We start from the raw sequence: 12,386 nt of genomic DNA, 5'->3' as shown, positions 1-12,386 counted from the left end.
TGTTATCATGATTAATCGTTTATCATTGAATTTTAATATTATAGAAGATGGAGCCCAAACAAAATTGCATAGAATGCCCGGCAGCAGTAGATCCGCACGCGCCTCTGCAAGCCGCTTGATAAAGCCTCTCATGATGTCATTCATAAAATCCCCTCTCCTAAAAATAGCCGCAGGCTGTTACTCTCTGAGCATCTTGTAACGCTAAAAAAACTGAGAACAAGCACCAGCGATGAAACCTTCATGCTGCTGCGGCGTTTTGTCGACTGTAAAGGAGGTAAGCATGTGACACCGCTTTACTGCCGCATTGGAGAATAAATGTATGTTTGTTTGTTTACTTTTGTGACTCGGAGTTTAAGAAATCCCGCATACGCATCGTCCCCCTGCCGCAGCAGGGACGCCAGGTTTGGGGGGTGAGAGACACGACAAATAAAAATATACTGTGGTGGCTTATTGGGGGTCGGCCAGATACGCAGGGAATTAGAGTTTAATCTTGCATGTGCATCAAGGCACGAAAAATTTCTGCTTACTGCAAAAGGTAGCGGAGTACCAGAAATATGACCAAATCACCTTTCCTGGACGGAAAACACAGATCCAATGGCCTGTTCGGGCGAGAAACTGTCATGCGTGTCTGCAAAGGACTTGTAAAATCACCGGATTACATAAGCATAAAATATCGGAATTACTGGCACACCATTTTCCTCCGGCGGCCCCATATACGTCTTCGAGGGGGAAGGATCAAAGGCGTTTAGCCAGGCATGATGATTCAGCGTTAAAGAAAGGGATTGCGCAACCCCCAGCAACATAACGCAGCCAATTAGTTTTCTAGAACAGGAAATGTGATTGATTGCGCAAATTTGGCTGCGAAATAATAACTCGATGAGATCCAGAGCGCTTTTCGATAATAAAGAGCCAATTTAAAGTTAGTAAATCGATGATTTTGTAGTGAATTTTAAAGGGAGGGCTTATCCATGAGAGATCGTGTCTCAAACTGTATCTGTACACACAATATCGAATCTAAATTAAACAAACAACAACAGCACATAGCATGTTTTAGCCCCAACGTCGTTTTCTGTCGCAACAATCCTCTACTAAATTGGGGTTCGATGTTTTCAATCTTATTTCTTGCCTGCTCACTTTAAATATATCTTCCCTCTTTTATGTATTTAAAGTCACTTATCATTCTCCTACTCGTGGCAATTTTTCTAGAATGCTTCTCTATTTTTCTTCATGTTTTCCTTCTAACATGTTTGATTTTCTGTCTAATATAGTGGTATCTCGTAAAATAGACAAGCATAATCAAACATACTATTACGGTTTAAATAATATCATAATACTATAATTATATCAGTATTATCGTTGCCTGTTAAGACCATATTATTATTATTTTTAACTGTATTTATAGGAAGATTACAGCTTCAGAGATTTGTCTTCTTACAAAAAATACTCAAGTCTTCTCCAAACGAAATGCAAGCAGCCGTCCATGGGAAACTTCATGCCGCTTTAGAAGACGATCTTTCCTTTTTTTTCCCTTTTGAGCAACAACAACAACAACCAGGTATTTATAATGACACAACTATTAATCAGCAAGAACGTCCTTGTTTCTCCTTTGGATCCACAATCTCTTCTAAGAGCTGGCATTTTGAAAAATCAGATAACCCTCCCTCTACACAATTGCAGCATTTAGTCCACACACAACCAATTCACTTGATTAGTCCTCAGATTTTATTCAACGAAGAATTTCTAAATCTGGAAAACATCGATTCTCAATCGCATTCCAAAGGAACCAAAGCTGCAAAGGGCAACGTAACTAAAACAGCATCTGGAAAGCAAAAGAAGAGCTCTGGCAGTACAAGATCTTCTTCTTTTACATCGCTTTTCTCTAATGACGATACAGCTTCCACGTATCGTTCATCCTACAACAACAATGATATCTTCCAAAAGAGTAATGATAATGATAATGATTTCGATATTACTGACTCAAAGAAATATGAAACTAATACAAACTTACAAAAGGATATTAAAATATTTCAGCAAAATCTCGAATTCAATGAATTTGCATACGGACAGGATTATTACCCACAAACTACAAACTATACTTATTCCAAACCCTCAAATGCTCATGATTCAGTAAATACTAAAAGCATGGATTTGTACTACCCGCACCAATGTCAATATTTACCTCATATGGAAAGTATACATTCATTTAATAATCGTCATTACGGCAACAATAAAAGCGTCAATTGTAACAAAAATAATATTCCACAAAATAATAATAACTACAACAATGACAATGGTCCTGATAACATTTATGAGGCAGATCCCTTTATAGATGAACCACAAGTGCCAACATACTATTATCCATTAGAGATTGCTTTTGATATCGAAAAGTCACCACCACCACAACTACAAAAATTGAATTCGGAAGAATTAGAGTTTCTGAAAACACTGAATGCCAAACTATCAAGGTACACCTCTGCTTATTCTTTTAGCGCATCTAATGATCAAGATTATTACGATAAGGTCAGGTTTCAAGAAATCTCTTACAAATTTAGTAAAACATACTCCTGATTTTCAAAAAAGTATCACTATTCCCTTCCTCTTCAAAAGATCACTATACCAATACTTCATCCATTGTTTCACTCAAATTGCTAAGAATTTGTGTAAATGCATGTGTATATATTATATATATGAACATATATATGTATTCAATGTTTCAAGCTCCATTAAATTCAGCGTCACCGTACTTCGCGATCGAAAGTGGGGATTCATAGGCATCTTGAAAAGCCTTCCCATCCTATCTTTAATCTTCGGAAGTGCCTTCAACAAGGTTCACTTTATCGAGCCAGACAGTCGTTCGCATCACACTTCTTCTTTTCTCGCCGCAATATACAATCATCCCTTAGAATGAGCTCTAGTGAAGACGAAGACGACAAGTTCTTATACGGCTCCGACTCGGAGTTAGCGTTACCTTCATCTAAAAGATCTAGAATTGACGGGCCTGGAGACGATGCTACCAATAATCCTGGTATAGTCAAGAGACAAAAATTGGACTCTTCCGAAGAAGCTGTTCCAACTATAGCCAAGGACGACCATTCTGATGAAGATATATATTCAGACTCCTCAAACAACGATAGTGATTCCGATTTAGAAATTATCATAAGTACAGGGCCTGATCCTACGAGGCTGGACGCGAAACTTCTGGGTTCCTATTCAAGTACAACAACACCTTCAAGCAAAGATGTAATTAGCGTAGCTACCGACGTATCTACCACCGTCACAAAAACACTAGATGAAAGACTAATAACGGAAGGCGAAACAGATCAAGGCGTAACCGCGGCCACATCGAAAGCTACAGAAGGCGAAGGAAACCTACCGAAAGCAATGGTTGGTTCTATTGATTTGGATAAAGAGGGCATTTTTGATAGCGTTGGTATAACGACAATAGATCCTGAAGTGCTAAAGGAAAAGCCTTGGAGACAACCAGGAGCCAACTTGAGTGATTATTTCAATTATGGGTTTAACGAGTTTACCTGGATGGAATATTTGCATAGACATGAAAAATTATTGCAGGATTACAATCCCAGGAGAATCCTAATGGGCTTGTTGTCCCTTCAACAACAAGGGAAGTTGAACTCTGTCAACGATACAGAATCAAACCTCGGAAATATGATTGACAACAAGAACAACAACCTTAATAGTTCAAATATGCCCAATCTGAACAGTAATATGGGCAATAGCATGTCTGGAACGCCAAATCCTCCCCCGCCACCAATGCATCCTAGCTTCCCACCGCTACCTATGTTTGGTAGTTTCCCACCATTCCCCATGCCAGGTATGATGCCGCCTATGAACCAGCAGTCAAACCAAAATCAAAATTCGAAATGAAGTCTAAAAATAAAATAAAAGATATACCGTCCATATTTTACGCGCTCATTCAAGTATATATAATTAATCTCTAAACTAAAGAATTCCATCATCTACTATGCGTCATGATTTTTTATTTATTATTATTACTATTTTTTCATTATTATTGTTTTGTTCATTCTTTTTGCAATCCGGCTTTTTTCTTAATACAGCCACCTCTCTCTCTTTCCTACATAAGCAGTTTTTCACCAAGTTTTTTTACCCAAGGTTGGTGAAAAGCATTTAAGTCAATAACTTCTTTCAACTTATTATACCAACTGTTTTTCTCTTCTTTGGAACATTCTGCGTTGAATGTAATTCTTTCGCCATCATCAAAGACCAGCTGGAAGCATTCGTTAAATAACACCCAATCTGTGAAATTCCTTTGTCCATCATTATCCGTTTCGATATCTTCGTTACGCAGTACTTTTGTAACTTTCAGTAAGTTGATATCAATCTTGGCTTTCCCGGAGATTTCGTGGTAACCAGACAATTGTGAACCATGCAGTTTAAAAAGCCTATTTTCTATCGTTCCCTTTAAATCACCACCATCTTGCAATAAATAACCTTCTTTATGAATATCTTGTTGCAGTTTGTATTTGGAAACAATCCTGTTAACTAATGTCAATTTTTTGGGAAATTGTTCGAGGGCGGCAGTTCTTTGTAGAAAACATGCTTCCACATCCAATGAAGCTACTCTATGAGGCGCCCTGCGTGGTAGTTCATACAATTTTTTTGAGGTATGAATATTGTCAGCAATTCTGCTCCACTTGTTGATCATATCGTAACGCGTACGCTTATTGCTGAATGCAACTTTGTTCAAAAATTCGTCATCAATCTCGATTTCACAAGAGGCAAATGAACCATCTTGGGCAAATAAAAAATCCCAATCATCTTGCTTAGCTTTTTCCTGCACATATTTCTTTTCAAATTTATACTTTGTCTTACCAAAGAAACTTTTACCGACCGGTACCTTGTCTACGACTTCTACCAATTCATGTTGAGGTCTCCTATATTTACATTTCAACGTGACAACGCATTTTTTATAGTTGTTTTCTTTCGAAATGGCAGACGAAGATTCACTATTCATCACAAAGTTTATGGGCAACTCGAATTCCTTATTAATCCTTATGTTGCCGTCATACGGAAGTGCTTCCCAGGGTGTCTGAATGACATTCTCTCCGTTATCAAAAACAATCGCATACGTTGCTCTATGACTTTTTGTACCGTATAATGAAAGTGTAGAAATTCCCTTTACCGTCAAATAAAGTGTTCCCATATCTGGAAAATCTTCTTCAACATCATCATCTGATTCTTGAAGTTGGGTTCCCACTTCCTCTTTTGTTTGCGTTAACGGTGGGGGTGTAACTGGTTTCAAACTACCAACATCGATCCGCTTCACCGACTCTACTTCTTCTTCAGACTTTACATTTATCTCATCACCATTCTGTTTGTTTCCAGCCTTGATAACTTTGAAAGGACTACTAATATGACGCTTTATTGGACTTATACTACGAGTTGGAGTGCAAGGAGTAATACTATTTTCTTCGAAGCTGTCGAACATGTTCAAAGTCATGGCTGCACTATTGGCCGTATCCTCTGGATGAAAATCGGTATCGCTGAAACTTGCTTCGTACCCTCTAATGCTTGCAGCTAGTGCAATTGAAACATCTTTGACTGGTGTTTTCAGCGTTCCAATACCCAGTCCAGTTCGTGGCGCACTGATACCCTCTTCTTTATCATTTTCCAATCCACTATCATTTTCACTATCTGATTTCAACAATATTTGGAGTACATCTGGTGAAATAGATTGGTTTCTTATGGAAGGTGGAGGTTTCAGTTCATAATTGTTTTCCCAAAGGGAGTTGAAACTCTTCTTCGAACTGTCTCTATTAGAACCGGTTACATCATCTAGTGCATGGTTGAAAGATGTAGAATCATGATCTAGTGCATCTAGGAAGTTGGCAAAATCTTGACCCAATTCCTCATCAACGGATAAAGACAATAAATCGTTCTTATTAAATGTTATATCACCCGCGTTTTCTATTTCACGTGTGGAAATCTCAGGCTCATTCTGGGTATTCGTTGACAAGTCTTGTTCGACTGAATAGATATTTGTCGTAATGTCTTGTTCACTTGCATGCTCATTCAACAAAACATCTTCTGTCTCCTGCAATTGTTCTTCTTCAAAAATATAATTCTGGAAATCGGAGTTTTCGATGTGAAGCTTCATAATATTTGGTCTTATAGATGGAGTAAGTTTCTTTTGAGTTCTTATATTATCTTGGATCTTTTTGGATATCAGAGTATTTCTTCTCATGGGGTCCAACGCATTCCATTCACCGTTGCTTAGAATATAATTGTCACTGTCGTAATAGTTCAATGACGGTGCTCTGTTTTTTGGATTATAGATCCTACTCCTGCTTACTATTCTAGGTTTAAATGTAAAAGTCGTCGAATCATTTTCTTTCTTTGAACCAATGGTGGATGCGTTGGTCATTGAAGACTGTTGTGAAAATTGGGAATTTGCTACAGATTCTGGTGAAGTAGACTTGATTTCTTCTTCTTGGATATGCCATATAGAAATGTAATCCGAAGGTTTCATAGATCTGGTTAGATCAATGGAATCACTGGAGGTATCGTTTTCATCTGTAAACGGCTCACTGAATTGAATTGCTTCCAGCCTAGGCAAAGGTGGTAAGAGTGGCACCTGTTCTCCTTCCTCCTCTTCTCTAATATTTTTATCCTCAGTTCCATCGTTCTTTTCTTCGTCCTTGTCTTCGTCACCGTTCGTGGTCACCGAAAAGTTATTACCTAAAGGCGATGATTTATTTTCTTCAGCAGCTCCTTCCATTGACGTATCGTTCGCCTTAGAGTCCTCTCCATGGTCAGTATCATTTCTGCTGTCATGCGCTTTTCCGCCATCTTCCAGAACCTTTACTCCTTGTACAGGCTGATTCTCCTCAACACGAACTATCTTGTGGTCAACTTCACCAAAATCGGAATTTCCAGGAATTTCGTTTTCGTCGTTTAATTCTATAGACCTTTCCTCTGGTGTATCCTTTTGGAGAGTTATAGCTGGCTGTTCGATTGTATGATCATTTTCCCGAAAAGGTTTATCGTGGTGCAAGTCTTCTTGTTCCCCTCCTTTATAGTCGTTAATGTGACCGTCCTCTGGCCTTTTAGATATCGAAACATCTGTAAAAGTTTCGGATGCATTATCAGCTCGGATATCAATATCGCTGAATTTGGATTCCGTGTGATCGAGAGGGGCACTCTCCGTGGAGCCTACAACATTTACTGGCAAATTACCTTGATTATTGTCATTTACTTCGTTATTGTGATCTTCGATAGACTTGGTGTCATTATTGCCCAAGAAATCTACAGACTTCTTCTCGCAGCATTCGCCAAGAATTTTCTTTTCAACGAATGCCTCATTGACATGATTCCTGTTGCGTTGTAAGTCTTTCACTAAATCTCTCTTGATAAGCACGTCTGTATCAGTAGTGACTGCGTTACTTGGATGATCGTCGGTCCCTGGTAGACCCACTGAGATATTCAAATCTTCCACGGACGCCGTTGGCGATCTTGTATCCGAATGCGATTTCCTTTTCGTGTGCGGTAAATTACCTGAAACATGGCATTTCTCATCTACTGGGGTCATTTCGGGGGTAGATGACATGCAACATGGCAGTTCTGGAATTGTTCTCGTATCAAGCTCGTGTTCTGTACTGTCTGCCGAAGTATCAGATGACAGCCTTCTGTCAGAATCGTTGGCAGTTAATGAGAAATCGAGATTGAGCTTATTAATAGACACGGCGTTCGTTATCGGAATCCTTGACGGGGAGTGTAATATTTGGGGTGACTGTGCCAAGTATGTGTATGCATCTTCCTCCTCTTCTCCGTCGTCATAATTCGTTTCGATTTCGATAGAACTTTTATGAATGGGTGATTCTGGAAACGAGAGCAGCGGTTGCGTCGATTTCAAAGTAAATTTTAATGATGAGCCACTTAGTGTCGCGGGGCTTTCCTCATCGCGAGTCAGATCGTCTATATCGTGAGCCATATTTTTCAGATTATTGAGCACCTTAGGAGAAGTGGTGGAGCGAGGAGAGCCATTGGCAATCGAATTTTTTAGCCGTTCCTGGTGTATTGCTGCCGGGAACTCTTCAAGGTCGGAGTTCACACCCGAGAGGCTCAAAGCGAACCTCTCATTAGGGGTGACAGATTTCCTAGAAGGTGATCCGTCTCTATTGTCCACCGCATGAGAATTCGACCTAGTATTATGTTTGACCAGCATTTCCATGGTTTCGTCGCCTATTTCCTGCAGTGGAAGCTTCCAATCGGGGGAAGTATCTTCAGTAGTTTTCTGCATAGCATTGGACTTTGTTTGTTCCATTTCATTATCTATCTCTTTCAGTAAAGAGTCTACGGTGGTCTCTGCTTCGCGCATGCCTCTTTATTTTTATATTCTTATAGTCCTTGATTGACTACAAATTATCTTGCACCGAATGAAGAAAATCTCACGAGCTCATCGGAGGGAACTCAAAGGGAGATGCGATCTTTTAAATGGTTCCTCTGCATTAATAAACATTATTGTTTTCTCGAGGATATTTCATGTTGTTTACCTTTTTCCGAATCGGGACATATATTCGTTCCTCGCGACAATGTCTTTTTTTTGCTTGGACAAATTACCCGCCGACGGTTGTGGGGACAAAGGGGGGCGTTTCGGGTAGGATGACCAATGAATGGCCCATAGAGATGAATGGTGAAGACAATAAGAGGCATTTCAGAATACCTGGTGGACGTGGCGAAGAGAGCGTGTGCGTCTATTTATGCCTTCTTGAGATGGATAAAAGTAAACAGATGAACGTCAACAGCCTGTCCAACATTCCTGAGGTGATTGATCCAGGTATCACTATCCCGATATACGAGGAAGAGTACGAGAATAATGGAGAAAGTGCTAATGGTCAATTGCAGCAGCAGCCGCAGAAGCTTGGATCATATAGGTCCCGTGCGGGGAAATTCTCTAATACGTTGAGCAACCTTTTGCCGTCCATCAGCGCCAAGCTGCATCATTCAAAGAAAAATAGCCATGGTAAGAACGCAGCTGAGTTTTCCTCCAGTAACAATAGTTCTCAGTCTACGGTGGCGTCCAAAACCCCGAGAGCTAGTCCTTCCAGAAGTAAGATGATGGGTAGCTCTATAGACGGTGTAACTATGGATAGATCGGGCAGCTTGACTCCTCCTCAAGACATGGAAAAATTGGTGCATTTCCCGGACTCGACTAATAGTTTCTTAATTCCTGCTCCCAGAGGATCTAGTGACTCGTATAACTTGCCACACCAGATCTCGAGGACAAGAAATAATACCATGTCTTCTCAAATCACTTCCATATCGTCAATTACTCCCAAACCTCGTACTTCGAGCGGGATATGGTCTTCCAATGCCAGTGCCAACGACCCCATGCAGCAACATCTTATGCAACAATTGCAACCCACAACAAGCAATAACACCAACAATTCAAATACGCTTAACGACTACTCAGCGAAAAGCGCATACTTTGACAACTTGGTATCCACTAGTGCAAGCCAAATGATGGATAATAAGATGAATGCGAACAGCTTGGCTATTCCAAACTCCCTTTGGTCAAACACAAGACAAAGGTCTCAATCAAATGCCTCTAGCATCTATACAGACGCTCCACTGTACGAACAACCCGCTCGCGCTAGTATCTCGTCGCATTATACTATGCCAACACAGGAATCTCCATTGGTTGCCGATGAAATTGATCCGCAATCCATTAACTGGGTGACAACGGACCTCACTGTACCATCAATAAACCAAATATCCAATCTGCTACCCACCAATACTGTCTCCATTTCAAACGTTTTCCCCTTGCAACATCAGCAACCCCAGTTAAATAATGCGATAAATTTAACAAGCACTTCCTTGGCCACTTTATGCTCCAAGTATGGTGAAGTCATATCGGCCAGAACTTTGAGAAATTTAAATATGGCTTTAGTTGAATTTGCTTCAGTGGAAAGCGCCATAAAGGCCCTTGATAGTCTACAGGGTAAGGAGGTCTCCATGATTGGAACACCAAGTAAACTTTCGTTTGCAAAAATTTTACCGATGCATCAACAACCTCCGCAGTTTCTTCTCAATTCTCAAGGCTTGCCTTTGGGCTCGGAAAACAATAACTTACAACCACAGCCTTTGTTACAAGAGCAATTATTCAATGGGTCTGTAACCTTTCAACAGCAAGGAAATGTCTCTGTACCTGTATTCAACCAACAACCACAACAACTGCAACACCAGAATCATCACTCAGGTCCAACTGGGTTCAACAGCGTTCTACATGGTTACAATAATAACAACAATGTTCATGGTAACAACAGTAACTCTGCAAACGAAAAAGAACAATGTCCCTTTCCACTGCCACCGCCAGGCATTAATGATAAAGAGGATTCTTTAAAAGGGATCATCGAATTCTTTAAAGCAAATGCCGATGAATATCAAATGAATTCTTTGATAACGAAATCATTGAACCATGAAGGAACTTCAGATACCCAAAATTTTGGCCCTCTACCTGAACCGTTATCCGTCAGGGAATTTGATCCACCAAAATTACGCGAACTGAGAAAATCCATCGATTCCAACTCATTTTCTGATTTAGAAATCGAACAATTAGCGATTGCCATGCTTGATGAATTGCCAGAACTAAGTTCGGACTATTTAGGTAACACCATTGTACAAAAGTTATTCGAACACTCGTCAGATATCATCAAAGACATCATGCTAAGGAAAACAAGCAAGTACTTGACTTCCATGGGTGTTCACAAAAACGGAACGTGGGCATGTCAAAAAATGATCACGATGGCTCATACTCCAAGACAAATCATGCAAGTAGCCCAAGGTGTTAAAGATTACTGTACTCCATTAATCAATGATCAGTTTGGGAACTACGTTATTCAATGTGTTTTGAAGTTTGGATTCCCCTGGAATCAGTTCATTTTTGAAAGCATAATAGCCAACTTTTGGGTTACTGTTCAGAACAGATACGGTGCAAGGGCTGTCAGAGCTTGCTTAGAGGCACATGATATCATAACTCAGGAACAATCGGTAGTCTTGAGCGCAATGATTGTTGTATATGCTGAATATCTAAGCACCAATAGCAATGGGGCGTTGCTGGTGACGTGGTTTTTAGATACCAGCGTTTTGCCCAATAGACATTCTATCTTAGCACCAAGACTAACCAAAAGAATAGTTGAGCTATGTGGTCATAGATTAGCTTCTTTGACTATTTTAAAGATCTTGAACTACAGAGGAGACGATAATGCCAGAAAAATCATCCTAGATTCCTTATTTGGGAACATAAAAATCTCACCCGATTCTTTGCCGCCAAACGAATTGAAGAGACTCCTATGTGAGACGAGCTATGGTCCCACATTTGTTCATAAAGTTTTGGCAATGCCCTTGTTAGAAGACGATTTAAGGGCTCACATCATCAAACAGGTCAGAAATGTGTTGATAGATTCTACTCCAATGCAACCAAGTCGCCGTTTATTGGAGGAAGTCGGGTTAGCATTACCATCAAGTACCCATAACAAGACAAAACAGCAACAACAACAGCATCATAACAATAGCATTTCGCACGTGTTTGCCACTCCGGATGCATCTGGACAACATATAAGAGGTCTTTCTGTTTCTAGTGTTAAAAGCGGTGGATCCAAACATACCACGATGAATACCGCGGTAAACACCGGCTCTTCAGCCTCCGCATTATCACCAGGCCAGCCATTGAATGTCAACTCCACAATGGGCTATTTCAGCTATCCAGGCGTCTTCCCCGCCAGTGGATTTTCAGGTAACGCCAATAATGGATATACTATCAATAGTGATGACTTGAGTTCCCAATTCGATATGCTAAACTTCAATAATGGGACCCGTTTATCTTTGCCACAATTGAGTTTGACCAACCATAACAACACTACTACAGAGTTATTGAATAGTATTGGTGCCTCTAAAACCCCAAAGAACAATAATAACAAGAAGAACTATAACGACGATAATGCCGCTTTTGAAACTATGACTTTACATTCTGCAAACTGATACCTCTACGTTTTCTTCTTCTTTCATCATCATTGGGAAGTTCCCCTTCTTTCTTTCTTGCATCTACCTAAACTACCCAAATTTACCTTTATGGTTTCAATCCTTGGGAAACATAGATTAATGAATAAATTATATTTCTATGCTTGTGTCTCAATAGACACCATCTATCTGTATGCAAATGCATTTTCATTTCCGGGGAAAGTTTTATCTCAAAAACACCATATTACCATTTTTTTTTCTAAACCTAATAACGATTAAATAGATCCATAAAATTTTATACAGTTTTCAAGAATACCACCATTTATCAATTAAAAAATCGCTTAATAATCGCTATTCACTCGATGCTATTACTAGCCTTATAAAGAGTT

General features: G+C 39.8%; 4 protein-coding genes across 4 annotated transcripts; 3 read left to right on the top strand and 1 right to left on the bottom strand.

The window, feature by feature from the left end:
* Window positions 1-1,464: 1,464 nt before the first annotated feature.
* On the top strand, window positions 1,465-2,568 carry IME1 (transcription factor IME1; the record flags this gene model as incomplete). Its single annotated transcript, XM_056229138.1, has 1 exon — window positions 1,465-2,568. One exon carries the CDS (start codon window positions 1,465-1,467, stop codon window positions 2,566-2,568), a length of 1,104 nt encoding a protein of 367 aa, XP_056083187.1.
* A 336-nt stretch (window positions 2,569-2,904) lies between these two features.
* FIP1 (cleavage polyadenylation factor subunit FIP1) lies at window positions 2,905-3,885 on the top strand (the record flags this gene model as incomplete). Its single annotated transcript, XM_056229137.1, has 1 exon — window positions 2,905-3,885. One exon carries the CDS (start codon window positions 2,905-2,907, stop codon window positions 3,883-3,885), a length of 981 nt encoding a protein of 326 aa, XP_056083186.1.
* A 208-nt stretch (window positions 3,886-4,093) lies between these two features.
* BUD4 (Bud4p) lies at window positions 4,094-8,356 on the bottom strand (the record flags this gene model as incomplete). Its single annotated transcript, XM_056229135.1, has 1 exon — window positions 4,094-8,356. The coding sequence occupies one exon, from the start codon at window positions 8,354-8,356 to the stop codon at window positions 4,094-4,096; it is 4,263 nt and encodes a 1,420-aa protein (XP_056083185.1).
* A 395-nt stretch (window positions 8,357-8,751) lies between these two features.
* Window positions 8,752-12,018, top strand: JSN1 (Jsn1p; the record flags this gene model as incomplete). Its single annotated transcript, XM_056229134.1, has 1 exon — window positions 8,752-12,018. One exon carries the CDS (start codon window positions 8,752-8,754, stop codon window positions 12,016-12,018), a length of 3,267 nt encoding a protein of 1,088 aa, XP_056083184.1.
* Between the last annotated feature and the right edge of the window lie 368 nt (window positions 12,019-12,386).

This window comes from Saccharomyces kudriavzevii, assembly GCF_947243775.1.
Source record: "Saccharomyces kudriavzevii IFO 1802 strain IFO1802 genome assembly, chromosome: 10".
Lineage (NCBI taxonomy): Eukaryota > Fungi > Ascomycota > Saccharomycetes > Saccharomycetales > Saccharomycetaceae > Saccharomyces > Saccharomyces kudriavzevii.
This window is presented reverse-complemented; position numbering and strand designations above follow the sequence as displayed.